Here is a 27,750-nt window from a genome sequence, read left to right on the forward strand (position 1 = left end):
AAAGAGTTTGTACCAAAGGGTCCCTCCTTGGGGAGAGAGCTCCTTTACAATCGAGCACAGGTTTAAAGATTGCAAATCTAGCAGAGGTTTCAGCGGGTTTCTTGCTGCTTTAAACAGAGCAGAGGACCTTCCGCTGAGATGACAGGACTATGAGTGTTATATGAAGGGTTATAAAAAATTGTAAGCCAGAAACCTCTGAGCATCTGGTTCTGATTTGAGTAGCTTCGAGTTCATGCCTTTATCTGAGCAGCTCTCATGTTCGGGGCTAATCGACACACAGTTTGTTTCTTTCCTGGTTCGTATTACACGCCAGCTTGATTTTTTTCCTTTCATTTGTGTCATAAGTCAAAGAATCCATGCACGAGCGCAAGGGATGGACTGTATGTTTTGGATGAACAAGAAAAAGCCCTGTGCACTAAAGCAGGAAGAGACTAGGCTGGTATTTCCCAATACGGTTTGCATTTTCTTAGGCTTATAAATACAAGCTCTTCCTTGGAAACCTTTCATTTGGGAGATCGTTCCTCCTACCATCATCTCTTTAAATGATAGAAGAGGAGGTGAAACCTGTTGAGCTCCTGCTGGGCACCTCATACTACACTAAACACAATTTATTTACATCAACTCGTTTTAACTCTCATAACCGACTTGTGCCGCCAGAGTTCTTATCTTTGTTTTCCAGGTGAGTCAGGGGGTTGCATTCAAGGTCACACAGGGTCAGAGCTAAGATTCAGACCCAGGTGTCTCTGATGAACAATTCTGCAAGTTTCAAACACTTTCTGGATGCACTGTGCACTGTGCTGAGCTGTCTTTTGTGTTCAGTAAGTGATGAAAACACCCTTGGTAATGATACTAGGTCCTCACAATACTGAAAATGAAAGACAAAAAGATACATAGCAAAATAAAGAGCACTGACTTCTAATCAAAGTCTAAGGCTTCCTGGCTAAATATGAGACACATTTGCTTTAAATTTGCCCCTCAAAAAGGGGCGCCTGGATGGCTCAGTCAGTTAAGTGTCCCACTCTTGATTTCAGCTCATGTCATGATCCCAGGGTCATGGGATCGAGCCCCTTGTTGGGCTCTGCCCTGGGGCCCGAAGTCTACTTAGGATTTCTTCTCTCTCTTTCTCCCTCTGCCCCTCCCCTGTTCCCTTGCTTGCAAGAAAGAAAGAAAGAAACAAGGAAAGAAAGAGAGAGAAAGGAAGGAAGGAAAGAAAAGAAAAGAAAAAGAAAAAAAAAGAAAAAGAAAGGTATAACCGTTAGTGAGCATTATTTTAGAAGCTCTGGCCAACATAAAGCATAAAACAGAAACAAGAGGTTGAGACAAAGGTATCATTATTTGTGAAGGATGTGTTTAATATTCCTAGAGAACACAGCAACATTAATTGAAAAACTATTTTACTTCATAGGAATTCAGAACTTGTAAGTGGGGTACAGGAGGGCTTTTCAAAAGTCAATACATTTCCCATATACTTGCAATAACCAGGTATGAAATATAATAAAAAAAAAAGTCCCAGTCAAAAAAATCAATAAAAATTAAAATATCACTTAATGAGTACTATATGTGACCTGTGTGACAAAGACTGTGAAATTTTATTGGGAACCATAAAACAGGACATGAATAATTAGGAAACATAGCATGTTCCTAGATGAGAAGGTGAAATACTCTAAATATGTCAATTTATAGGTTTAATGGAATGCCACACTGCATCCTAAAGGGAATATAGGAGATGTGATTGAATGCTTTAAGACTTCACTGGAATAATAAACAGATGAAAGTATGGAAGAAAGTCCAAAAAGAATAATGAAAGGACACTCATCTCTAAAGATGCTAACATATCATAAATCTGTAATAAAAGAGAATAGGAGTCAAACAGACAAGCGAAGTAAAATTGCCTAGAAATCCTGCCTACAAGCCATATGCAAAACTTTAATGTTGGAAGAAAGGAAGCATTGCACATTAATGGAGAAGAAAAGGCTTAGGGAATAAATGTTGTTGGAAAAGCGTAGCTTAACCCAGAGGCTGCAAAGCAGCGTTCAGAGGGACAGATGTGGTTGAGAGACACAGAGAAGGCTCTTTGCGCCCTCATTGTTGGTGTAATATTTAAAAATTGGGCAGTTTCCCATAAAGCTCTAGGTTTATGGCTTACCTTTAAAAGTTAGGAGACTGAAATTCCTGCAGGAACAAGTCCCTGCCCTCCTGAACACTGTGTAATTCACCACAGTCTGCACCTCATTCTGTTTCCTCACACCTGACCTGCTTTGCTTCTCTAACTTACCTGCGTGGCCCCTGGAGGAATTTGCGTTTTCACCCTCTGATTCAGACTTCACTTCACACCATATGGTAAAATGCATTCCAGATGGATTAAACAGATAAATATTTGAAAGCCAAACTAAAAGAGGGTAAAACCCGATGTTCATGTAGCCTTGGCCTAGAGAAGGACTTTTAAGCTTAAAAGTCACTGAAGAAATTGCAAAGAAAAAAAAAAAAAAAAAAAAAGACTAGCAGATGTTTACATAAAATTGTAAAACTTCCATATGTCCTACAAGACTTGTCAACCTAAGAAGGAAAATAGTAGACTGAGAAAATATTTGAAGTAAATTTGAGAGATCAAGGAAGAGTTCGTGTCTATATGATATTATGGTACAGATGCTGTGAACAAAATTAGGATCTCAGAGATACTAAAGTTCACATGTAGAAAAGTTTGCAAATATACATGATGTGTTTTAAACATACATAAAATATGTTTAACCTCACCAGCAATCTAAGTGCAAATTAAAATGATTGGTTTTTTTTAACCTAATAAATTTGAAGGCCCCCCTCTCCAAGTTAATACCCAACTTGAATGGGCTGCAGTGAAAATGTACCCACACATATTTGTACCGTAAATGAATGCACCCCACTGGGAAAGCAGGTTGGCATTTTATATTAAATCATAAAAACGTTTATATTTTCAACTTCTGAGAGTCTTTCTTAAAGAAATAAGCTAATATTTAGCAAAAGCTACTTGCTTATCTTAGCACTGCTTAAAATTGTGAAAATTTGAAAACAACCCAATGTCTAATGATAAGAAAGCATATAAGCAAATTATGGAATATTTGCATAGTGAATATTACTCAGCCATTATAAATTATCAGCATGAAGTGTATGAAACAAGGGGAAATGCTTGTCATCCTCAGCATGTGTCCTCAGCATGTGTCCCCAGAAGGACGCAGAAGTTACGTTTACAGCATGAACACATCTATTAGTGACCATGTAATTTGTTGGAGCCAGAATTTGAAGTGGAACTCAAGTCTTTCAACTCTGAAACTATGCTGTTCCCACATGCCCTTCCTGCAAAGCAGAGTACTATTCTAGGGTGTCAGCTAGCCATTGGAATCCGGTCCTCTTCTAAATTGAACCTCAGGCGTGCTTCAGAGCGCTAATGATGGGAGCTATGAAACAGACTTGTGAGCCTTATAACCTCTAAGAGCTGGGGTTTTCTACGCTTTCCCCGTCTCCCCCGTTCACAAAGTGATCCAGTGAGCAAATCGAGAGGCCAAGAAAGGATCTGAGTTGAACCAAAGTCAGCCGGCAAGTGCGGCAGATGCTGTGGGCATCTTCAGCTCTCTTACACACCTGGATGCATATAAATATTTCCATTGGTTTTGTTTGTTTGTTTGTTTGTTTTTTCTTTGTAAAGAATGCATTGGGGCGCCTGGGTGGCGCAGTCGGTTAAGCGTCCGACTTCAGCCAGGTCACGATCTCGCGGTCCGGGAGTTCGAGCCCCGCGTCGGGCTCTGGGCTGGTGGCTCAGAGCCTGGAGCCTGTTTCCGATTCTGTGTCTCCCTCTCTCTCTGCCCCTCCCCCGTTCATGCTGTGTCTCTCTCTGTCCCAAAAATAAATAAACGTTGGAAAAAAAAAAAAAAAAAAGAATGCATTAAGTTGAAACTGTTAACCATGAAGGCACATGGTGCTTTCCAGTCAGCTTTGCTTAAGGTTGAAGGCAAGACCCCAGGTGGCCCCTCCATCATGAAAGCCCAGTTTTAGGGGAAAGCAGAGAAGGCTTAGTGGGATTCTTTCTTTCAGAAAGAAAGCATATTTTAAAGAATTGTGAGATTGGAGACCTGAGCCTGCCATTCTGTGTCCTACATCTCCCATATCTAAAACGAATAAGAATTTTCTGTGTAGCAGGGTTTACCATGACAGTAATAACCCCTTATGCTGTATGGGACTTGTAGCTTACTGAGCACAGTGACGTACAGTTTTTTGCGTGTGTACTTTGATTTTCACAACTCAGTGAGGCAGGATGGCACTTGGATTGTTGTCCCTCTTCAGTAGAAGCAGCAGCAGCTGAAGTCCAGAAGTTAAGGTTCTTTTACTGGTCCTAGATCACACAGCAAGTGTATGGACAAGCCTGGGTTTGAATCCAGTTCTCCTATTTCATTGACCCATTTATTCATTATTCCTCGCAAGCACACCTTCATCCGGTATGTGTCTGTTCTGCACCTTCTGTGTGCCATGCCCTCTGCTTGGGCACTGTGACAGCTGAGGACAAACGTCTCAGGGACGTGCCCCAGTGGATCTCTCAGTGCAGGGAGAAGGACGTTGATCAGCACTGTGGCCATGATGAGCTATGAAGGCGGGAGGGGCAGAGAGAGAGGGAGACACAGAATCGGAAACAGGCTCCAGGCTCTGAGCCATCAGCCCAGAGCCCGACGCGGGGCTCGAACTCACGGACCGCGAGATCGTGACCTGGCTGAAGTCGGACGCTTAACCGACTGTGCCACCCAGGCGCCCCATAGAAATATTGAAGTAAATTCTAGAAGAAATAGCCAAAAGAGTTGAGACAAGTTGTCTGGGGTGTGGCATGCAGATGTGGGGGTGGGGCAGAGGACTGCTATTTTCATTGTCAGTATTGACATTTTTTTTAAGTTTATTTGTTTTGGGGTGGGGGGAGGAGCAAAGAGGGAGAGAGTGAATTCCAAGCAGGCTCCATGCTGTCAGTGCAGAGCCCGACATGGGGCTCGATCTCATGAACCATGAGATCATGTCCTGAGCTGAAATCAAGAGTTGGACATTTAACCGCCTGAACCACCCAGGCACCCCAAGTATCGTTGACTTTTTAAGCTATACATACATTACTTTGAATTAGAAAAAAAAATTGGAAAAAAAATGTTACAGGGGTCAAGGAAGAAAGAGTTAAAGTGTCCATTGGAGGTAGCAGTAGGAACTTCAGAGAGACCCCCTGGCTCCTTCCACATCTCCTCACTTAGCCCAGTCCATTTCCCTCCAGTAAGAGAATCTGTTCATTCTGAGCCTTCATTGTCCAGAGTAAGTCAAGGTGAGGATACCACAGTGACTGGAAGTTAGTCTTCAGCCTTTCCATACAGTATAATGGTTGAGAGAAGATTTGTGGCCAGAGCACCTGGGATCAGATACCTGCACCTCCTCTTAGTAGCTATGTAGCCTCGGGCAGACATAGCCAAGAAAACACATCCAGCAGTGGGAGTGCTAATCCACTCGGACTTTGTTAGGAGGGGAAAATGAGTTAACGCTTACAGAGCAGGCTCCCCACTAAATGCATAATAAATGTCAGCATTAGTGTTAGTCCAAAATTTGCTTTCGTATTTATTGTTTTCACAAGTTACAAGTTGTCCAAGTTTAGGTTTTACCTTTATATACCCAACTCTGTTTACCCTGCTAAAAAAGCAAATCGAAACATATACATTGGTTATACTTTTTTTTTTTTTTTTTTTTTAGCAAAGCACAGTGCCGCTCCCTGAGAGAGATGAAGGTGGTGCTCTCTGGGGTCCTTGTCCTTTAAGAGCTTCTCACAACCCAGGAAGACTTAGCACTGATAGCATGGGGGCAGGGGTGTTACCAGTAGTGCAAGGTGAATCGTCATTGTAATTTTGAGAAGGCCAACAATGAGGGTCAGTATAGTGTAGGTGGGCCAAGAAGGCCTAGAGGATTTTGTTAGGCAGCAAGGGAAGAGCCACAGAACAAAAATCCAGGAAGAGAAACTACTTGAAGTGCAGGACAGTGCTGAGGAGAGTGAGAATAAGAGGAGCCAGTTAGCCCCAGTTCTATAGCCACCCAGCTGTGAGACCTTGAGACCATGAGCTTCAGAAGGTTTAAGTGATATAATGGGGGGGCACACCTGCATGCCTGCAGGTCGGCCAAAAGGCAGTAGGCCTCCACATCCCTTTCATTTGTTCTTGGAGTCTGAGTCTCCAAGCAGGAGCACGTTCAGTGGCTGAGGGCCTCAAAGAAGGCCTTTCCTTCGGGAGGGGGGGGGCGGTGTGGAGTGGAGTCAGAGCCCTAGGCCTAAGCCCGTGGTTCTAGCCAGCCTGGTTGCTGTGGGTCTCAAAAGGCTATTCAGAGAGGAGGGATATTTACAGCGGTGGGCACTTTGATCTGCCCCAAGTACAGCTCCTTTGGGCCTCCGGTTCAAACTGTGGGAAGTTTGAAGTCTCTTTCGCCCCTCATTACTGACATCCACCAGCAGACTGCCCCTCACAGCCTCCATTCTCCTGCTCGTCTTGTCCTGCTGCTCTACCTAATTCTGGGAACACCTGACTTTGAACGTATTCCTTCTCAATGCTCCAAGGGCCCTTTTCTGCATGGAGACTACCTGCCCAGCCCCCAGTGCTGAGCCACAGTGTTTTCCTGGAGGACTCTGAGGTGTCACTTCCCCCTCAGGGCTTTACACATGTATTCAGGGCAGGTGCGTACCTCAAGGGGACCCATCTTTTTGTCACCCGTATGGGACTGTAGGGTCTGAGTGCAGAGGCTGTGACTTCATCTTATCTCAGCTGACCACTTACCAAGCATTTGCTCTTGACCTGACTGTGAACTGAGACCTGGGGCTACTGAGGAGCTTAGACCCCTTGGCCCTCCAAGTGCTAATTGCCCTGGGGAGGCGGGCCCTGCGATAACTCACTACAGGGCACTTTGACTTGAGCTGTCATGAAAGCCTGAGCAGCCTGTGGGGCGGAGTGGGAGCAGTGAAATCAGTTGTCTCCTGTACCTGCGGCATCATAGGTTTTCAATAACTAGATGTTTGGGGGACCCGACAGTTCTTGGCTCTGTAATCTTGAGCAAGCCATTTCCCTCCTCTGAGTCTTCATTTCCTCTGACTGAAAAATAGGGATAGTGATACCTAACTCTTAATGCTGGTGAGCGTTCAGTAATGTATGAGATTTGTGTGCTTATCACAGGGCCTAGCACATGGCAGACTCATTAAAAGATCGTGGTGAGGGCCATTACGATGATTGCCATTGTTACCTTACTGAATGTCTGAATTTATTCTTTTATTATTGAAAACTTGTATCTGCGCTAGAAATCTAAGAAGCTTGGATGGAAAAGAGAGGTAGATATTCTAGCATGTCTTTGACTTTCAGAGGATGTTTTGGAAGTGCTCTCTGGCCCAGCGTCTTGCTCTCAATTTACTGTCCTGGCTGTTGAGTGTGAAGGCTGGGATTTCCCCAGAGCCTGGGAAGGACAAGAGATTCCACTCACCCATCATGAATTAAAGCTGCTCTCCCCAAACCTTCCAAACCATCAGATGACCAGAGCAGCGGCCTCCTCAGACCCAAGTGCTCTAGAGAGAACATGCACCTGCGTCCTCTGGAACCCTGGCCAGCCACCAGGCATGGAAGGTGAAGTGATAGAGGCTGATGCAGGCAGAGATACTGTCCCTACAGGTGTAGGACTCAGGACCAAGAGGTCATTTACTCCAGCCCCAGGAGGAGGCCGAAGCCCCAGCAAGGGGAGTCTGTTCCCTGGCAGCGTGGTCATGCTTTGCCTGGTTTCTGCTACATCCTTTGGAAGCCTCAAGACCCAACAAGCCCAGCATCAGCCCCTGCCAACTGAAGAGGGTGCAGCTCGGGCGTCTTCTTGCACGTCTGTGTGCACGTGAGTGCCCTGCCTTCAGCTGCTAGGCCCACGATGAGGTTGTAGCAGTGGATCAGGCCCCGTCAGCAGAACAGCCTGCCCCCCAACCTTTTTGTGCACACAGCCAGGCTTCTCAGGGTGAACGGTAGCAGAGGGAAGAAGCCCAGAGCTGGCCAGTATGAAGGGGCTCATGGGAAATGTCCCCAGGGCATGTCAGCAAGGCTGGACCCTTACAACTCATCTTTCGTAGAAAGGGAGTAGTGTTTATAGAATATTCATCCATGCATCGGAGGTCTGAGCTGAAAGGAAAAGGGAATTCAGCAGCCTGAGTACTTCCATGTGGGCACATTTCTGTGTGCTGCACCACGTCACGCAGATGGAAGAAATGTAATCTCTTACACGGACCCAGTTGTGTCTTAATAATGTAAGCCTGTGCTGTATGGAGAGGGCGTTGGGGCAGTAGTTGCTGCTTTCCTAAGCTGAGAGCCTGACTTCTGCTTGTCCTGGTGTCCTAAAGTGCACGTACCTGTAGGCACAGCAGACCAGGAGCCCTTGATGGGGGAGAAGTGAGCTGAGGTCAGCCAGGGGACAGCCAGGGGATACTAACATTCTGAGCAGGGTCCACATCCCCTTACCCATAGTCACTCAGTTGCTAATACTGTAAGAACTACTGTGTGTCAGGCATTGTGTAATCACTCCCGTTTTACAGGCAAGGAAACTGGGGCACAGAGAGGAGAAGTGACTTGCTCGAGGTCACACAGGATATGGCATAATGGGATGAGAATGCCCAGGGTCTCACTCTAAAGAGTGTACTCTATCTTTTGTATCACATGGCCTCTGACTTGGCCTGTCCAACGTGGGTTTGCTTTGGTTTGTTGTGACTTAGTCTCATTCTACCTAGCACTGATGAGAAATTTGCTGCAAGCTCCACAAAGTGCTTCGTGCGCATTATCTCAGTTAACCCCCATCCATGCTGTGAGATAAGTGAGTAAGGAATTTGGAGGATTTGGAGACCCTAAATGATTCTCCCAGTGTTGCACAGTCAGTGAGAGAGGTGGAAGTCAGACCCAGGGCTGCTGATTGCATAGCCCACACTCAGTCATGGGTCAGAGAGTTCCAGCCAAGTGAAGTCCAATTATGTAGGACTTATACCAGGCTCCAGCCCTGAGGCACTGAAGGGTTAGAGGCTAAGCATGGGGAGGCAGAGCCTAGCTGACCACACCTGGATTGGTGCTCATGCTCCAGCCTAATAGGCAAGGGGAAGGAGCCAGGGGCCTGGGAAGAGGGCTAGCCAGCCACAGGGGCTGTGCTCTAGTGCTCCAGGGACCCCACGGGCTCTGATCACTCAAGCATGCAGATAGCTGTGCCTCCAAACCTCTCACTGGGCAGAGAGCAGATAGTCCTGGCCTGGGGACTGGCCAGCATGTCATCGAGGACACGAGGGAGACTTCCTCTCTGGGTCTGGCCCAGGCTGTATTATAACCTAGTATAATGGTGGCTCAGAGTCCTGCTGCTGCCAGAGGGTCAGAGGTGGCCAGAAGTTTCTGCAGACTTTTCGCAGCAACACAATTTCTGTTTCGCAGCAGAAACAATTGTTTCTCAATTCCTTGCAAGATCTGTAGTTTTCGCCTTTGCCATTTGGGCACTTTCTGCCTAGAGGCTGAGGGAGTGATCTGTCAAGATGGCTACAGCAGCTATAAAATATTTAACTTGAGCATCTAATTACATTACCATGATCTCTAATAGGATTTGGTGTCCAGCAGAAGTCCAACTTGGCCTCTGGCCCAAAGACAGAGACCCACGTTATTATGTTGAGCGTTACCTACTAGATAAATAAGAAAGAAATACTGTTCAAATCATTGTGCAACTGACCGACACGCATTATAGTTATTGTAAAGAAAAATCCACCAGAGTCTGAGAATTTATCCATCTTGTTAATCATTATATTGTGTTATGTCCTGAAAGAAGTAATTCAAGTCCATAATTCACAGAAGCCATCCTGACAGCTCTTGCTCGAGAAGAGAGCTGGGGCTCTGCAAAGTCATGTTCCCGCCGGTTCCCCAGACACATGGCTCATGCTGCTCGGGGAGAAGAGGGCCAGAGACAGTGTCTAGCTGAATATAGCAGGCCCAGAGGAAGAGAGATGGAAAAAAGCGGAAGCTCTGGAAAAAAACTTATAGAAATGAAATTGGGAGAAAAAAAAAAAAAAGAAATCAACAAGGAAGCAGACCTTCCAGACCCCACAGAAGGAGCTCAGCCTGAGGATTTGAGACTTAACACACCAAAGGACGCTAATTCAAGCACAGGTTGCCCTTTGTCACTTGATATTTAACAAGTGTTGAGGGAGTAGCTACTGCAGACAAGGCAGTGTGCCAGTCACCTGGGAGACATGGACAAGATGAGGAATTGGAAATGGATTCCTTCCTCTCGAAGAATTTGCAGTCCTCTAGGGGAAAAGAGCTATACTCATAAATAACAAGACTGCAAGGTAGAAAGCAGTAGGTGATAAGTGAAGGATGGAAGGAAATTGCCATTAGGATTCAGATGAGAGAGAGAGAGAGGGAGAGACCTATCTTGCTAGAAGGAATCCGGGGAGGCTCAAAGGATAGTCAGGACCTGGACACATGTACGAGGTTGGGGAGAGGGCTTTGCAGGTGAGGTCACCAGCACTGGCATAGTCAGGGAGGCTGGAAAAGATGTGTGGGTTCCGGCAGGGGTGGGGTTGGGGTGAGGGTGGGGAGGAATTTGGAAGCAGCACAGAAGCCATGAGGAGGACTTTTGTGGCAAAGAGAAGTTAGAACTTTATTTTGGAAAGAGAAGTTAGAGCTTTAAACTCCTGGTTCAGAGATTTGGGCTTTCTCCTCTCTAATGTTCCCTGAGGTATAGTTCTTGAGAATATTTTGCGTTATACATAGACAGACTCAATTTCAAAACTTACGTGTTTATTTTAGTGAGCTGGAAAAATATAATTAGGTACATCGAACTATTATTTCAAATTTCTGTTTTAAAACATTCAAGAAAATAAATGAGCCAAAAATACTAAGTGAATAATAGGACAGATAGCATGTGACTATGACAACAGCATAAAGGCAGTACCTTTATATAAATGACATTTAGAGACACCATTCCAGGCCGGAGTCCTATATTCCAATGTCTCGGGGGCCAAGCAGGTGCCCACAGTATAGGGGCCTCTCCTAAATGAGAAGAGATTGTTGCCATGCTGGATCTTCCAATTTTTCAAGAAAAGCCACCACGAAGGTTTCTTTTGTTTTTTGTTTTTTATTTGAGAGAGAGAGAGTGAGCAGGGAGGGGATAAGAGAGAGGGAGGGAGAGAATCAAGCAGGCTCCACGCTGTCAGCATAGAGCCCAATGTGGGGCTCAAACCCACAAACCTTGAGATCATGACCTGAGCCAAAACCAAGAGTTGGACCCTCAACCGACTGAGCCACCCAGGCAGGTGCCCTGCCACCATGAAGATTTTTTAATGAGCTCTCCTTGTTTAGAAATCCTGGCCACCGATTCAAAATTTTTTAAACACTGTGCAAACAAAAGCCTCCAATTAGTGGTATCTACTCTGGATGCTGAGGATCATTGGCCTTGTCAGTGGCCTGAAGACACTCAGTTTCAGAATGACAGCCCAGGCCTGCAGGTATAGAGCAGACTGAGAGGGATAAGGCTGTAGGCAGACATGCACTCACAATGCTAACACAGTGGTCCAGGCCAGAGGTAATGTGGCCCAGACATTTCTTTCCATTTTCCAGGTGAAGTCCTGGCTGTCATGGGAGTTCTTTTCTTTTCTTTTCTTTTCTTTTCTTTTCTTTTCTTTTCTTTTCTTTTCTTTTCCTTTCTTTTCTTTTCTATTCTTTTCCTTTCTTTTCTTTTTTATGAAACAGAGAGAGAGAAGCAACACAAGCAGGAGAAGGGCAGAGAGAGAGAACCCCAAGCAGGCTCTGCTCTGCCCTACCAGTGCAGAACCCGATGCAGGACTTGAACCCATGAACTGTGAAATCAAGATCTGAGCCGAAGTCAAGAGTTAGACACTTAACCGACTGAGCCACCCAGGCATCCCTGTCATGGGAGTTTCCTAACCTGCGGGGCTCTAGGTCATCTACATAGCTCTGTATGTTTTCAAACCAGACCATGCTGACCTGGTTTTCTACGTAGCTCATGAGCAGTATTGAGTTTGGCGACAAGCCTGGGTAAATGATTGGAGAATAATTAGCAGCTCCCCCCACCCCACCTCCTCAGAGCCTGTTTCTGTTCCTCCATTGTCTGTCATCACAGAATAATTCATCACAAAGTGATGTTCGTTAGATGGAACTCTCTAGCCAGCAGCTGAGTAGAGCTTTTAAAAACCTGATTTCTTAAATAATTTGTTCTAAAGACAGACTTGACATGAAGTTGGCATGATGATCAGCAGGTCGCTGCGTGGGAGCAGCAAAGATGATTATTCTGGCTCTGGCTCTGGCTCGACCCCCATCTTGCCCAGAACTGCTTTGCATTTCAAAAGGCTGTCTGTTCTTCAAGAGCTATTCAAATACTACCTCCTGGAGGACCCGGCCCTCCTCTTTGGAAGTGGTCCACAAGTTATGGCATTCTTGCATAGTTTAGATCTTTCTGTCCCCTCCGGCTTGTTTTGATAGACCTGTGGGTAAAGTCTCAGCCTTTCTTCCAGACCGGTGCTTCTCAAAGTGATACCCAGGGTACCCAAGGGCATCAGCATCACTTGGGACCCTACCTCAGGCCTGTGAAATCAGAAACTCTGGAGGTAAGGCCTAGCAATCCACCCTTCAGCTGACTGACACAGGCTAAAGGTTTATAATCACTGACACTATACTGGGGACAGGAGCAAAGCAGCATTTCCTGAGCACCTCATGTGTGCCAGGGTGTGTCCATATATATATATATATATATATATATATATATATGTATGCGTGCACTATGTACATATACACAGACTCATACATGGGTAGTGGTTTTCTTTAATCTTCACGACAGTTGTGTAAGGCAAGCAGCTTTCTCATTTCATAGACGAGTAAGCTGAGACTTCAGACAACACGTTCCCTGGGTGCATGTTCGTTCAGATCCTAGAGAGTGGGTCTCTGATTGGCCCAGATCCTCTGCACACCAGGCCACATCAGAGCGTGCCAGTCAGCTGGTGCACGGAGTCCGTTTGGGTCAGGTGCTCATCCCAGCCCAGTCAGCTGTGGCCAGTGAGGAGGTGGCGTCCCCTGGGCCGCTTGGGCCTGCTGCTTAGGCAGGAGCTGTGGGCAGAGCATCACACGTCCGAAGGAGCGGCCAGTGGAGGATTGGTAGATCTACAAGGGAAGGAATTGTGTCTCCAAACATGTGAGCACGCACCTCTCCTTTGAAGCCCTTCTCGAGCAGCATAGCACTTGTGAGCCTCATCAGCACATCTTGAGTGTCTCAGTGGCCTCTCCGGCATATGCTCGTGGGGCATGGTAGGAGACCACATATGCAGCATTCTCCAGGCAAGGCAGCGGAACCAGAGCCAACAGTGGAGCCTCTGACGCCTGGGAGAGCAGCCACCAACAGCCCCGGGAACAGAGTGGGGGCTCCTAGCCTGAGGCAGCAGGGAGGCACCTCCTCTCCAGCCCTGTCTTGAGGACTCGGCCTTGCTGCCCCCTTGAGGATAACATGATGTTCACTATCCGTTATCCGCAGACTCGGAAGGAAGGTGTGAAAAGTCAAAGTCAGTCCTTAAATGAGCAAGCCTCCTTTTCTCCTCTCAAACCCTAAACATAAGGGGCATCTGGGTGGCTCAGTCTGTTAAGTGGCCAACTTCAGCTCAGGTCATGATCTTGCAGTCCGTGAGTTCGAGCCCCGCATCGGGCTCTGTGCTGATAGCTTGGAGCCTGGGGCCTGCTTCTGTTTCTGTGTCTCCCTCTCTCTCTGCCTCTCCCCCATTCAAAAATGAATAAATGTTAAAAAAAAATTTTCAAATCCCGAACATGATGATTTTCATCATGTTTCAGCTCTTTCATCTGTTTGTGTAGCTAACGACTGACAATTTGGGTTGATTCATTAGATCACAGAGTGTTAGATCTGAAAGATCACCCAAGCCATCCACTTCACTGGAACACTTCCTGAGCCAGACTGGATGCTTGGGAAATATTTGCTGAATGAATTTAATTTCGTAGATGAAAAGAAAGACCCTGAGAGAGGAAGGGATCTGGCCAGTGTCACCTAACACGCTGGGGGCAGGAGTAGGCCTAGAACCCAAGTGTCTCAATATAGTCCAGGCCTGTTCCCTCACACATGACTTGTAGATTCAGAAGATTTCAAGCTTAGATGATGCGATACAACTTATATTGAATCCCCCTGCGGTATCTCTGCCAGTCATCAGTTTGCCCTCTCTTTGAATACATCCAGTAACTGAAAATGTATGGTCTTATAGGTCACCTCGTCCATTCATTTCATCACTCAGCCAACATACATTCATTTAACGCCTGCCGTGAGCCAAGGATGTTACTGTTTACTGAAGACTCAGAAACGAATGACATTCCCTGCCCTCAAGAAGAATACAGCATTTGGGTGCATCCATACAACTTAATAGACCATAATCCAACATAGTAAATTGTATCCTGCTCTGACTTGTACAGAACTCTTTCTTCTTTGGAACTAAGCCCATTTCCCAAGGACTATATAGTCCTTACTCATTGGACCTAATCAACCTCATTTAGGGCCACAAAGCAAAAGTCCAATCCTTGTTTTACATAATAGCCCTTCAGATATTTTTAAACAGAGGTCATGCCCCCAGAGTAAGCTAAATTCCCAACCCCTTCAGGAATTCTTTATTTGAAATGTGTGTTCAAGTTCTCTTATCCTTGTCTTCATGGCTCTTCAGTAAACCTGCTCAAGCTCATCTTATCTGTCTCTTTAATGTGGCTCCTGGACGTGAACTACTGAACTCCAGATACGGTCTGAGAGTGCAACACAGAGTTGCACTTCTTATCAGCCCCTTTCTTCTAGGCAGTGCACATCTAAACCTGTAGGGCAAAGAAACAGTGGCTTTGTTTGCCAACTACTAGCCATTCTCTGGAGTCTGACTGTCATCCCATGCCTCCTGCCCTCTTTCCTCCATTCTCCTCTTTGTATTTTGGTCAGTTTCTCAACACAATGAATATTACTGAGTACTGGCTATGTGTGTGTAGCACACAGCAGACTCTTTGGAGAACCAAATGTGATGCTTGTCTTCAAGGAGCTCATAGTCTTACTGGAGAAATTCTGTTTGCCCCCAAAGAAATAATTAACAAAGACCCAACACTTAATGTAGTCAAGGGAATATTCATTTTTCCTAGACCCCTCCTTAGAGCTGCTCTTAAGAGTGGTTGGCAAACTTCTGGGTCTGATCGAAAACAGACCTCCCAGTTAACATACCAGTGCAGAACTGGCTTCAAGCCCAGGCTGTCAGGGGCTTTGTCAGATTTTTGTCATTGCATTGACCTAGACTGTTGCAGACTGGAGGCCTTTGAATCCCATCATCTGCACAGATCACTGGGGCACCTACAGGGACTGACACCTCACAGGCCATGGAACAGCTTTCCAGCACCTGGCACCTTCCCAGTGCCAATCTAGAGTGCACAGGGAGAAAAGTTCTTTCAGATGTTGGCACGAGTCTGCCTGTGTTTGGGCTTCTGGGAGACAACAGGTTTAATTTGTTTTGATAGTGCTTTTCCCCAGGAGGAAATCTACCCAACCGCCCTGCCTTCTTCACATTCAACACCATGCTTGTTTGTTTTCCTGTTTTACCATGGGGAGTTTCTGTGTGTTTTATGTGTGTGTGTGTGTGTGTGTGTGTGTGTGTGTGTGTTTACCTCCCAAAGCCCCCCACATTGCCTTGCTTGGTTTCATTAGACCAGGTTAATATATTGCTTCGGTTCATAAATGGAAGGCTTGTGTGACCCTTCTTTAAAACCAAAGTGTCAACTCTACCAAGTCCTGAGCAAACCTCTTTATATGCACAGTGTTACAGTATTAGCTCTTCAAAATAGCTCTCTTAGGTGACTGTTACTAACCCATTTCACAGATGGGGAAACCGATATTTAGAGACGACTTGTCCAAAAGGCACATAGCCAGCCAGAGGCAGCCTGGCTCCAGAGCCCATACTCTGCTTCAGATCGTCTATCACAAACTCGGCTTCTTTGGCTTCAGACAGAGCTTGGTTCTCCTACCAGATTTGCCCTTACAGCTAGCCATGTGACCTTGAGGAAGTGACTGCAGCTCACAGTCTCCATCTGAGAGGTGTAAGTGTGTAAAATGATGGCAAAGGTACTATTTCTCGTAATTATTATGAAGAATAAATTAAAATCTGTGATACACCTTTCATGGTTCCATTTGAGGGAATGAGAGGGTCTCTCAGAGTCTTTCCTCAACCTTGAGTTGCTGTGGAATTAAATCCTAGCTATGCTGTCTGGTTTGTCTTCCTTTCTTTTCTTGGTTGCCCATAATAAACCCAATCCCCTTTCAGAATCAAGGAAGATGTAATAGATGTAACCTAAAGTATAAATTTCAGGAGCTGCAGTCAAGGCCTTGTACCCAGTCATCCAGTTGGCTGTCCCAGAGTCCAAGTTCCTGGCTCTTGCCGGAAGCATTAGCATCTGTCCTCCTACACAGAAGCCAAAAGGAAGAAGCAAAGGATGGATCCAATAGGTCTACCAATAGGTAGACTTTGGTCTTTCGAGCTGCTGCTCCCAAAGAAATGCCGACATGCACACTTACAACTTAAGGAGAGATGAGAGAAGCAGTGGAAGGAGTTGCTTCTGTGGGCTGAACACATCACAGGGGACCAAGAGACAGAGGAGGGGCTGGGAGCGAGGGATACATACTGGATGAGCAGAAAAGAGGGACTGAGGATGGCCAGTGAGCTCCAGCCTCACTCACAGCGGATTCTGTCTGTCTTTGCTGCTGGAATCCATAAGCAGGCTCCCGTGACCATGGAGGTTTGCCTGACCAGACCAGGGCCTGAAGCAGGTGCGCTCACACCCTGGTGGGCTCGTGGAGGAGAAAGGCCTCCTTTCCTCCTCTGGTGTGACTGCCCCTGTGAACTAGTATTCCTCTCCCTGGTGGGATTTCCTCTGTGGTTTCCTACAAAAGGAGGCTTTGGGATCCCAAAAAAGGAAAGCAGAAGGGTGCCTGAGTGGCTCAGTCAGTTAAATGTCCAACTTCAGCTCAGGTCAGGATCTCATGGTTCGTGAGCTCAAGCTCTGCATCAGGCTGTGTGCTGACAGCTCAGATCCTGGAGCCTGCTTTGGAATCTGTGACTCCTTCTTTCTCCGCCCCTCTCTGGCTCGTGCTATGCCTCTCTCTGTCTCTCAAAAAGTAAATGTTAAAAAAAAATTTTTTTTTTTTTAAAAGGAAAGCAGAAGGTGGAAAATGAAGTCAGGCTTTCCTGGACATCAACCCCAGACCAGGAGGACATATTTATCAACTCTGCTCCTCTTTCACCCTGACGCAGCAATGCTAATGATCTGGGTCTGGAAAAGGGTAGTGAGCAGACAAAGGGAGGCACTGTAATGGGTTCACTGAGGCTTCTATGGTTTCCACATCTCCTCTAGGAAGAAGCGTTGCCTTCTCTTCCTTCTGCAGACACCCCTTTGTATTTCGAAAAATATTTTGTACAACATCCAGAGAACACACCCACTCACAACACACATCCAGAGAATGAGCTAAGGAAACACTTAAACTTTACAGTCCAATATTTGTGGAAGAAAAACAAGTTCCTGAAAATTAAATCTCCTAGCAGGACCCACTGTTGTGATAGAAAAACAAAAGCGAGGGGAAAAGGCCCCCATTTTCCAACATACCATACACCCTGATTATGAAAGTCAGTTATTCACAGGCAGCTAAATTTTTAATTCCGATCTGAGCAGTCTAAAGGTACACCTTCTGCTAAATGAAGGCAGCTGCAGTTTGAACATGAGCAAAGCAGGAAGGAACTATAAGGGGAAGAAATTCACCAAACACTAATTGGAAACATAACATTTATGCAATAAAGTTCACACTTCTCCCAAGCCAATGAGTGTCACTTCTGCCCTAATGTTTAGTATAGAGATATCTGGTTAGTGGAGACTCATTTGTGGGGTCCCAGGTGGACCCCCAGTAGTTGAAAGCCTTCCAAGTGGAAGAAAAACTATAGACCTAAACATTTCGTCCAAAGGAAATATTCTCTAAATGTCTCCCTTCCACTTCCTCGTTGCTGTCGTAAAATTATTCCATGTCTCTTAAAACTTCTGCCTCCCCTGACACCAACAGCCTGGGGCAAATTTTGAAGGAAACAGGCTTCTATTCTGTCAGATTCAGCAAACAACACTATACTCAGTCACGGAAAATGTATTGTCCTCACCGTTTTCACTATGAAGGCTTTTTGGCAGATGATTAACAGGTTTGTATCTCGCAGACTTCATAAATCAAAATCTAGACAGTGTGTAACACTTATCTGCAATTGATCTTGTTAAAAATGCAACTGGTAACTGTGGCAGTTTATTAAGAGGCATATTTTATACCCCTGGGTTTGAGAAGGACTGAACCAGAGAGTTTTAGAGCTGGGGGGATCTCTGAGATCATCCGGTTGAATTCTCTCAGTGGTAACAACAACATAGACTACATGGAGTTTCAACAGGGGTGAATAACTTACCGTCAGTCCTGGGAGTAACTTAGCCTTTTTAAGAAATCAGGAAGGCTTGTCAGGAGAGGTGACATTTGAGCTGGATTTGAAAGGACTAGGAGTTGCCATGCAGGGAAGCAAAAGAGGAACAAGTGGAAGGATGAGGAAGCAGGTGCCGAAAGATCAGGTGACACGGCCAAGGTCCCACGGCCATTCAGTAGCAGAGCAGGACCCGGAAGCCAGGCCTCCTGCTTCTGCCCTGTGCCCCTTCTGCAGTGCCATGGGTGGAACCCACCCTCCCTAGTTGTACTGTCAACCAGTAGCTTCAGGTGAAAATAATCTGGCTGTAAACTTTACTCACAATTCTTATTTTTAAAAGCATCTTCAGAATGAAAGTTCCCAAGTCATTCTCTGTAAAGCCACTTATAACCTTAAGGCAGTAGGAACGTGGATTCTTCCAGGCAAAGTCAACAGAGAGCAGAGGTGCCCAGGGCCCTGGCTTGTGAGCCTCGCTCTGCCGGGACTCGGACTACTTTGTGCTGCAGTGAGTCCAGGCAGACTGGACCTTCTTGTTCTTAATACTGCCCTTGTTAGCAGGGGGACATCAAGGGAATGGGATTTCCTACCCATTCGCCAAAGGAACTACCCATTTGAACTCTTTTGCCAAACGTTTTTAAGTAGTTTGCAAGTTAATAATGGCAAACAGTTGGGAAGAGACCTGTCTGGGAAATGTACCACGCTAGGAGCTCCTCACCATCCCCCAACTTTTTCCCTAACCTATCCATATTTGGGTCATTCCTCAAGCCCACCTCCTCTGGGAAGCCTTCCCTGTCCTGGTTTTGTTCAATCAATTCCCACTGCATTGGCCCTAAGTGCTTTGTCACATTTAAGGGTTCCTTGTCTGGACGTCTTTTCTGCACAGTTGCTCTCTTATGAATTGTAGACTCATAAAATTTTAGAACAGGGGGTAGTGCTAGGGGTCATCTCTGCATTCACCTGCATTTCACATATGAAGGAGGTGAGGCCCAGAGAGGGGAGGGAAGTTGTTTTAGGCTCCCCAGCATGGTACTGGAAGAATGGACCCCAGAACCAGGTCTCTGTACCTCCAGGCAAAGCTGCTTCCATGCCCTGTACTGCTGCCTGGGTGACAACTGTCCTCTCGTTCTCCCAGTTAGGCTGCAGATCTCCTGTGGGCAAGACTCACGTCTTTTAGGCTAACATCTCATTTAACAGAGGCCTTAGTCTTGGCTTCATGACTTGTAGCTGTGAGCTAAGACAACAGGCTGAAACCCTTAACTCTGTCCCACCTTACCCTTCCTCTGCTTTCTATTCTGACTCACTCTGAGACCTTGGTTGAGTCACTGCCTTTCCTCTGGGTCTCAGTTTCCTTCAGTGTTAAATGAGAGCATTAGGCTGTGGTCTCTTGGATCCCTTTAAGCCCTGAAATTTCTGGAGTTTACTGCCTTCTAGCGGGGATCCTTTGCTGTCTTTAGGACTGGCCTCACTGTGCCATAAATCTGTCACCTTGTTCATCACCCGGGCTCCTGCTGTGGAGTGAGTTCCTTCAAGGCCCAGATAGCACAGTATCATTGAAGAAGACCAGGCCTGGAGTCCTGGGTTCAAATCCTGCCTCCAGGACTCAGTGGCTTTGTGGTTCTCAGCAGGTTACTTCATCTTTCTCTGGGCCTCCTCTTTTTTCTTTTTTTAATAGGAATAACAATACACGCTTGCAGATTTGGTGACAGTGAAATGATGAACTTTGTGGAAATACATGGCACAAAGAAGATATTCAGTATATAGTGGCTTCTTTCCTTTATTCCACATCCAGCATTATTGAGAAATAAGCTGTTCCAAATACACAGATTTTCTAGGTTAAAAGACTGGACTACCTGATGCTACAAAACGTTGACTATTTTTTTTGCTAAAACCTTTCTTTTTTTTTTTTTTTTTCAACATTTATTTATTTTTTTGGGGACAGAGAGAGACAGAGCATGAATGGGGGAGGGGCAGAGAGAGAGGGAGACATAGAATCGGAAACAGGCTCCAAGCCATCAGCCCAGAGCCTGACGCGGGGCTCGAACTCACGGACCGCGAGATCGTGACCTGGCTGAAGTTGGACGCTCAACCGACTGCGCCACCCAGTCGCCCCTGCTAAAACCTTTCTTAAATAAATGCCATATTCCTTTGTCACATCACACAGAGTATACTAAAAGTAGTAGGAAGAGTTTGAGAAAATCATATCCCTGCAAAAGGTGGGCATGACAGCATACGCCAGGGATGCAGGGACAGCAGAGGGAGTACAAGAGAAAACTCCTGTGCCTTTTGAAAGAACTTGGATTTTTTTTTTTGGTCTCAATAAATGGGAAGCCATTCTGAAGGGTTTTAAGTAGGAGAGTGGCAGGATCAGATTGGTTTTCCGGAGATCACTCAGACTGCTGGGTGGTGACTGCGTGGGGTGGGGAGCAAGAGAGGAAACAGGAGACCAGCCGGGAGGCCGTTGTGTTAGCCCTGGGGAAGACAGTGTGCACCCAGACCGCTAGGTGAACAATCTGAGATGGGAAGAGACAGGTTTGCAAATGCCAGGAGCTTTATGAAAAAAAGAAGAAGAAGAAAGTGAATGGAATCTCAGCCCTTTAAGAGGAAAATGTAAAGCACAGCAAAGCATAAAGAAGACCACAAGGACTTCCCGATGATACCCCGGCATCCACAGATAAGCACCACGAACAGCTTGCACTGTTGTCCCCAGTGTTTTCAGCTGAAGAATTTCTTACGCGTTTGTAGATACAAACTTGATATATAAAAACTTGGTGGTGGCCGACGTTTTCCAGAACACGTCTCTTAGTGTCATTTGAGATGCGATAAGAGTAAAACCAACATACATCATTTTCAACTCTGTTGGTTCTTTTCAGCGACTGGGCCAGAAGAGCTAGAACGTGTGGGCCCTGGTTCATCTGAGGTTTTGATACCCAGGCCCTTGGTCTGGGTGAAGAAGTTTCTCTTTTCAACTCTCTCCCTCTCTCCCCCTCCAGAGTCGGTGGATAACTGCCCCAGCAACTGCTATGGCAACGGCGACTGCATCTCTGGGACCTGCCACTGCTTCTTGGGCTTCCTGGGCCCCGACTGTGGCAGAGGTGAGACCTGTGTGTGCGTGTGTGCATGTGAGGCCCGCTCCCTCGGCCCCGTGGGGGGCTCACATCCTGCTTCTCGGAGAAAGCGCAGGACCCCAGACCACCTCCTGCCTCCCACAAAAAGGACCCCCCAGAGCCATTCTTTGGAAGCTCCAAGGGCAGGGGGTCTGCCGGCAGAGCTAAGGCCACATCAGCCCCATTGTCCGCAAGGACATGACTGGAGAGCTCAGGAGGGCCAGCCTTTACAAGGGCAGGTACGGTGAACCTCACGTCTGTTGCGGGGGCAGGGGAAGTGACAGTGAGGGTCTTTCAAAAAAGTTGATTTCCCTTTTAAGGAGTGATCAGCCTTTGCCAAGTGTCTTTGGTGGTTTTTTCTTGGGGGGGGCTTGTTTCACTTGTTTTTTGATTATTAAAGTATGGTCGACACACACCAAGTGTCTTTTCTTTGCTGTGCACTCTGGCCTTGTGGCAGGGCCTGCATTAGTGCTCCATTGTTGCCAGATTCTTTGCAGGGACCACCGAGGGGAGAGACTCGGGAGGGAAGGATGCTTTTCTCCACACAGGACCCTAATGTTGCCTCCTACTTGGGCACATACAGCCCTACTAACATGGCTTAAAGGCTACCCATGATACACCTTGTGCACTTGGCCTCTGTTCCTGTTCTCAGAAGAATAAATGTGGCAGAGGCCAAAGGAGCTCTGTAGTCCTGAGGCTTTGGCGGTCCTCTGGGGAAACTAACACGGCTCCTTCCTCTGGGCTTCCCACCTCTTCACTCATTCAGCAGGCATTTGCTTAGTGCCCTCTAGGGCCTGTTCCTGTGCAAGGTGCTGGGGTTAGAGCACTGAGCAAGCCCCAGTCCCAGGAGCTCTCAGTCTGGTCGAGGAGACAGACGAGTAAGTAGACGATGACAAAGCCATCATTAGTAAGTAAAACATGCTAGAGCAAGGTTAAATTGGGGAGCACCCATCAGCTGTCTCAGCTTGGACACCATAAGGACCAGAAAAGGCCCCCTAGATGGGGTGCCATTGGAACCTGGACCTGATGCTTGAATAGTTATTCATCAGAGGAAGGCAGAGATGGTTCTTCACCATGCCCTACAAATAACAATACAGCGTGATGCTGTTTGGGGGATTCTTCTTATCCTTCCTGATGTGTAAGACACTCTGTTTGAGACAGCAGAGCTGCAGCCCTGAGGAACCACAGTGGTTACCTGATCAGTGCCTTAAAAAGGAAAGAAGCAAGGTGGGGACCAGCGGAGGGTGGTGCAGAGAGAAGAGATGAGTCATTCCTTCTAACAAGAATTACTGTCTCATCCCATATGCACTTAAAGTTAAGAGTCACATATAAAACAGCCTTATTGCATCTTGGTAAGGCTGGTAGGTACTTACAACACAATGCAGTATAATTTGTTTTTATATAGTGTCCTTCATACAGATGATCACAAAACACTTGACGCTAAGAGGCAGAATGGAAAGATAATACTTTAGAGAGCCAAGCTGGGCTCAGCTATTCTCTTGTGGGGTGTGTGGGGCTCAGGTGGAGCCTGAAAGTCAAGAAAAGCTGAGATTGACTGGGTTGGAGAGACAGTAGGTGGTGCTGCAGGTAGGGGGGCAGGGAGCAAAATGGAATGCTGTCAGGAGGGTGCTGGAGGAGAGATTGGGTCAGGCGGGAGGCCTAGCCGCTGTCTTTCCCGGTAAGACCAAGAAACAGATGGAAGCTTCCTGCATAAGGGTCCTGGCGACCACCGTGCTGCACCAGTATTATACGGGGATGGAGGAAAGCGGTGGTCACCGGCACTAGCTCCCCCAGGCCCTGCACTGCACACCTTTGCCTACAGTTCCGGATGTGTTTAAATTACAGTGAAACAAAGCAAGAGACACGGACAGATGGGAATTGTAGCAAAGCACTTGAGGCTCTTGGTCAAGCCTGCAGGCCGAAGGGAGAAAGGGACAAAGGCAGGTGGGGTGTGCAGGGTGCTGATTCATGCCAGACTTCCTGTGCTGTCTCCCCAGCCTCCTGCCCCGTGCTGTGCAGTGGGAACGGCCAGTACATGAAGGGCAGGTGCCTGTGCCACAGCGGCTGGAAGGGCGCCGAGTGCGACGTGCCCACCAACCAGTGTATCGACGTGGCCTGCAGCAACCACGGCACCTGCATCATGGGCACCTGCATCTGCAACCCTGGCTACAAGGGCGAGAGCTGCGAGGAAGGTAGGACGGCAGGCGGGCGGCCCAGCACCTTGCTCCAAGACAGAGGTCAGCGCACAGCGCGGGGAGGGCCTTCAGGGAGCAGAGGAGAGCTCCCGGACAGCCCTGGGACCCCACCCCGAGCCAGGCCCCCATCAGCAGCAGGAATTAACCACACGGAAGAGGACGGGCAAATCAGAGTCCCAGGCAGCGAAAGGAAGAGAAGTGTCCTATGTGGAGCCCGTCCTATACACAAGGCTCTGTCCTAGAAGCCTTCTGTCATTTAACCTCAAACCCAGCAGGGTAGGGTAATATCTCTGTTTTATACTTAGGGGAACCGAGACTCAGAGAGTCAGATGACCTGCCCAGGGTCACACAGCTGGTAGGTGGCAAAGCTGGGTTTGAGCCCAGTGTTTCTGGTCCCTCAGCCCAGGTTCTTTCTCCTCCCCTTTAAGCTCATGTGCTCCGCATGTCTGTTAGAGGCCTTCATCCTCTGCCTTCTGTTAGCCCAGGCGTGTGTTGTGTGGCTCGTAGATGCTCGTGAGTATGTCTCTTTCCTCCATAAAGTAAACTATGATCGTGTAGTGGAGGCTAGACAGTGAGCTGTCGCTTTAACAGTGTTGCCATTTCTTTCCCAGGCAGTCTAACTTGGTGAGGTAAGTGAGCATTTTCGTCTCACAAATGAAGATCCCGGGGCCCAGGGAGAGGCAGTGGCAGGCCCATGGTCATGGAGCTCACCAGGGGTGGGCCCATCCATGGCCATGGAGCTAACTGGTGGCAGACCCAGTGTCATGGAGCTAACTGATGGTGGGCCTGTGGTCATGGAACTAACCGGTGGCAGGGCTGGGACCCACCCCATGTCTTACTACTTCAGAGCCCTCTTTCTTTTTTACTGCATGGGATTTCTAGATGAGAGGGGTCTTATTCACAAGCAATATAGGGTGGCTTGTAAAAGCACACACTCTGGAACCAGATGTAGGTTTGAGTGCCGGCTGTGCCACAAACTAGCCTCACTTCCCTCATCAACAAAATGGGAATTCCTTCCTCAGAGGGCCATCATAAGGATTGAATTAAATGACCCATGTAAAGCACTTAGCTCAGTGTCTGACACATCATAAATGCCCCGTAAATGTTAGCTCTTATATTGTTAGTATTATTCTGGGGACAGTTGAAGCACATTTCCTGTTTCACCCCACTCACTTTATCCAAGGTCTTTTGGAAACGGGGGGATGTCGCTGTTGAAACTGGTGGACAAAGCTAACGGCCCTCACTCCCACTGCCCACCATCTAGGGCGCTGGCATCTTCTTCCGTGGATGGAGGAGGCTCCAAGGAGAGCTGGCCTTCTAACCCATTTGGGATTTAACACACAGGCCCCTCTCAAGGTATCATTTCTCTTAAAAAAGATGCAAGCAAAGGAGAGCCGGTAGAATGGGCCCACTTTAAAGGAGCGGGGAACAGGAAGGGATTAGTGTCTGAAAAGCAGTGCTTCTTGGAGACAGGCTGCCTGTAAACCCCAAGTGTGCCTGGGGGTCCCGATTCAGACCTATTAACTTGGATTGGGGATTACTTTGGGCCGTCTGAGAGAGGAGGAGCGCCAGCCTCAGGAACAAAGGAACTTCACTTTCTCGTGACAACGGTGACCTTCATCTGCTTTCCCTTCTCATTTTAGCCACTTGAGGCGAAGACCCCGAGAAGAAAAGAAAAACAAAGAGATTCCTCTTGAGGCTGTGGGGCCGCCCCCCTCCCCCAACCCCACCGTGTTATGTGGGCTAAGGAGGCAGATCGTCCTCCAGCTCAGCTGGCACTGGGCAGTGCCCCAGCGGGCAGGGTTACTTACAAAGAGGGAAAAAACGTTGTTAACCTCTTTGATGTACGTGATCTATTCGAAAAGAAGCGTTTTCACTCCTTTCTTTCCTGAGGAGGGCCATCTGGTACTGATTCCCTTTATTATTTCTGTTTCTCTGCTGAAGCATCATTGCAGTGTCCTTGTGTTTATAATGGGGGCTTCTCGGGGTCTTCCCTGCCCTTCCCCCCCTGCCCCCCACTCCCCGCTGCTCTCTCTTCTCCTCCCTTTCACTGCGTTTATAAAACATCAGCTAACAAGCTTATTTTCTCCCCTCTCTCCTCCTTCTGAGGTTTATTGCCCCCTATTTTTTTTAAAACCGCGCCGACAGGACGCTTGGAGGGAGTCGGGGGAGGGGCAGAAGAGACCACCTCAGGCCTTTTGCCGGGCAGAGTGAGACACTGTGTTGTGGTCCTGAAGAGCGGCTAATGGCTGGTGTGGTCACTGAAGCGGGGACCGTGTTAGGGGAAGAGTTGTGTTTGCAGCTCGTGCAGGCCTCATCATTTCATTAATGGCCTAAGCTTCTGCCAGAAATGTTGGCTTGAATGCCAAGCTCCGCAGAGGAGAACAAATGTACCGTTTGGCCCCTCTTCCAAGCGGACACTGAGTTAGACTGTCTTCCACACAAAGTTCAGCCCACTTCCCTGCCAACTTCTCCCCTGCTCCTTTGGCACAGACCTCCCTAACCCCTGGCCAGCTGGCTCTTCCCGTGACACCCACCGCTCCCAGGGAAATAAGCATCATTTGTGAAACTGCCCTGGTGGGATAGAAAATAGACAACTTTAATAATCCCACCCGAGGGTTCTCATCAACCAGAGGCCCCAGAAAGCGAGAGCAGATCCAGAGTCTACAGAGGACATCTCTGGCAGAGCATCCTGGTGGCACAGATCATGGCTGTGGACGTTGTCCTCCCTGCAGGGAGTTCGGCCAGTTCAGCCAAGAGGCCTTTCCTGGAGGTTCCGTCCTCCTCAAAACTCCCCTCACACGCCCCACCCACTTTTCCAGGTGGACCTTCAGAAGCAATGACTACTGCCTGGAGGTAGTCCTTTCAGCAGTGCCTTCGTCCCCGCCTGGACCATCTTCTGAGAGCGTGAGATTGGTTTTGCTGGTTCCTGGGTCCCTGTCAGACTTATTGTGTCTGAGGAATGGGGCCGTGACGCCAAGGGCCTCTTGCTAAACTTGGCGCCCTCCCGGCTTGCTCGCTAACAGCGCAGATTTATAGATTCAACCTCGAGGGTGCCTCAGAGACTGCTTCAACCCGAAGCCTGGGCCCAGGCGCTCGCAGAACGGGAAATACCTTTATAGGCCTCGGGATAGGAATTGCTGAGTCATTTCCTGTCAAATTGGAAAGCTGTCTGGATCTAGGGAATTACCATAGTAGCCTAATGGGCCAGAATAATCCTTCTGAGGTTCTGAGATGTGAGGCTAGTCATGAAAATATATCACTATTATTATTTTTATGATTTTTAATTACCAGGTACTCCAACGGGTCATGCTTTAACCATTGTTAAGTAGCGTGCAGAGACTGCAAGAGAAGATTCTTTGCCTTCGTTTGGCTTTATTAATTCTCCACTTTGTTCTGTTTCTTTTCTTGTTTTATTTTGGTTTTGTTTCTATGTTTTGACCACTTATGTCCGTATACACGTATGTGTATATTCTTGAACCAGTAAGATTACAGAGGAAATAGCAAGAGATGTGTACCAAGAAAGAGTGATTCCAATGTAAATCCCTCCACTTACCCTGTGTGATCTTGGGCAAGTTATTCAACCTCTCTGTGCTTTAATTTCCTCCTCTGTGAAATGGGGATAGTAATGGTATCTACCTCAAAGAATTTTGGCTAAAGTTAAATGACATAATGTATATAGAAGGTTTAATAGCAAAATATGGCCCAGAAGAAGGACTACCTCAATACTGGTTGTTATTATTATTGTTGTTGCTCTTGTTGTTCTCATAACTCTGTTTTTAGCAAATGACTGCTCCTCCCTTCTGACTTTCTGATTTCTCATTTAGTCCAGTAAGGTGAAATCCCTTTTCAAAACCTATAAAGTAAAAGAACTGTCTTGATAAGCTGGTCCTCAAACAGACATTCTGTT

At 47.1% G+C, this 27,750-nt stretch overlaps 1 protein-coding gene across 6 annotated transcripts in view; it reads left to right on the forward strand.

Moving 5' to 3' along the window:
- Window positions 1–27,750, forward strand: part of TENM4 (teneurin transmembrane protein 4) — a 2,911,279-nt gene that overhangs the window by 2,739,932 nt on the left and 143,597 nt on the right. For all 6 annotated transcript variants that reach the window (XM_045483835.1, XM_045483839.1, XM_045483838.1 and 3 more), the window contains 2 exons: window positions 21,532–21,633; window positions 23,643–23,837. In XM_045483835.1, coding sequence (XP_045339791.1) covers window positions 21,532–21,633; window positions 23,643–23,837 — 297 coding nt within the window. The remainder of the gene's footprint in view (window positions 1–21,531; window positions 21,634–23,642; window positions 23,838–27,750) is intronic.

This window comes from Leopardus geoffroyi, chromosome D1 (genome assembly GCF_018350155.1).
Source record: "Leopardus geoffroyi isolate Oge1 chromosome D1, O.geoffroyi_Oge1_pat1.0, whole genome shotgun sequence".
In the NCBI taxonomy this organism is placed as follows: domain Eukaryota; kingdom Metazoa; phylum Chordata; class Mammalia; order Carnivora; family Felidae; genus Leopardus; species Leopardus geoffroyi.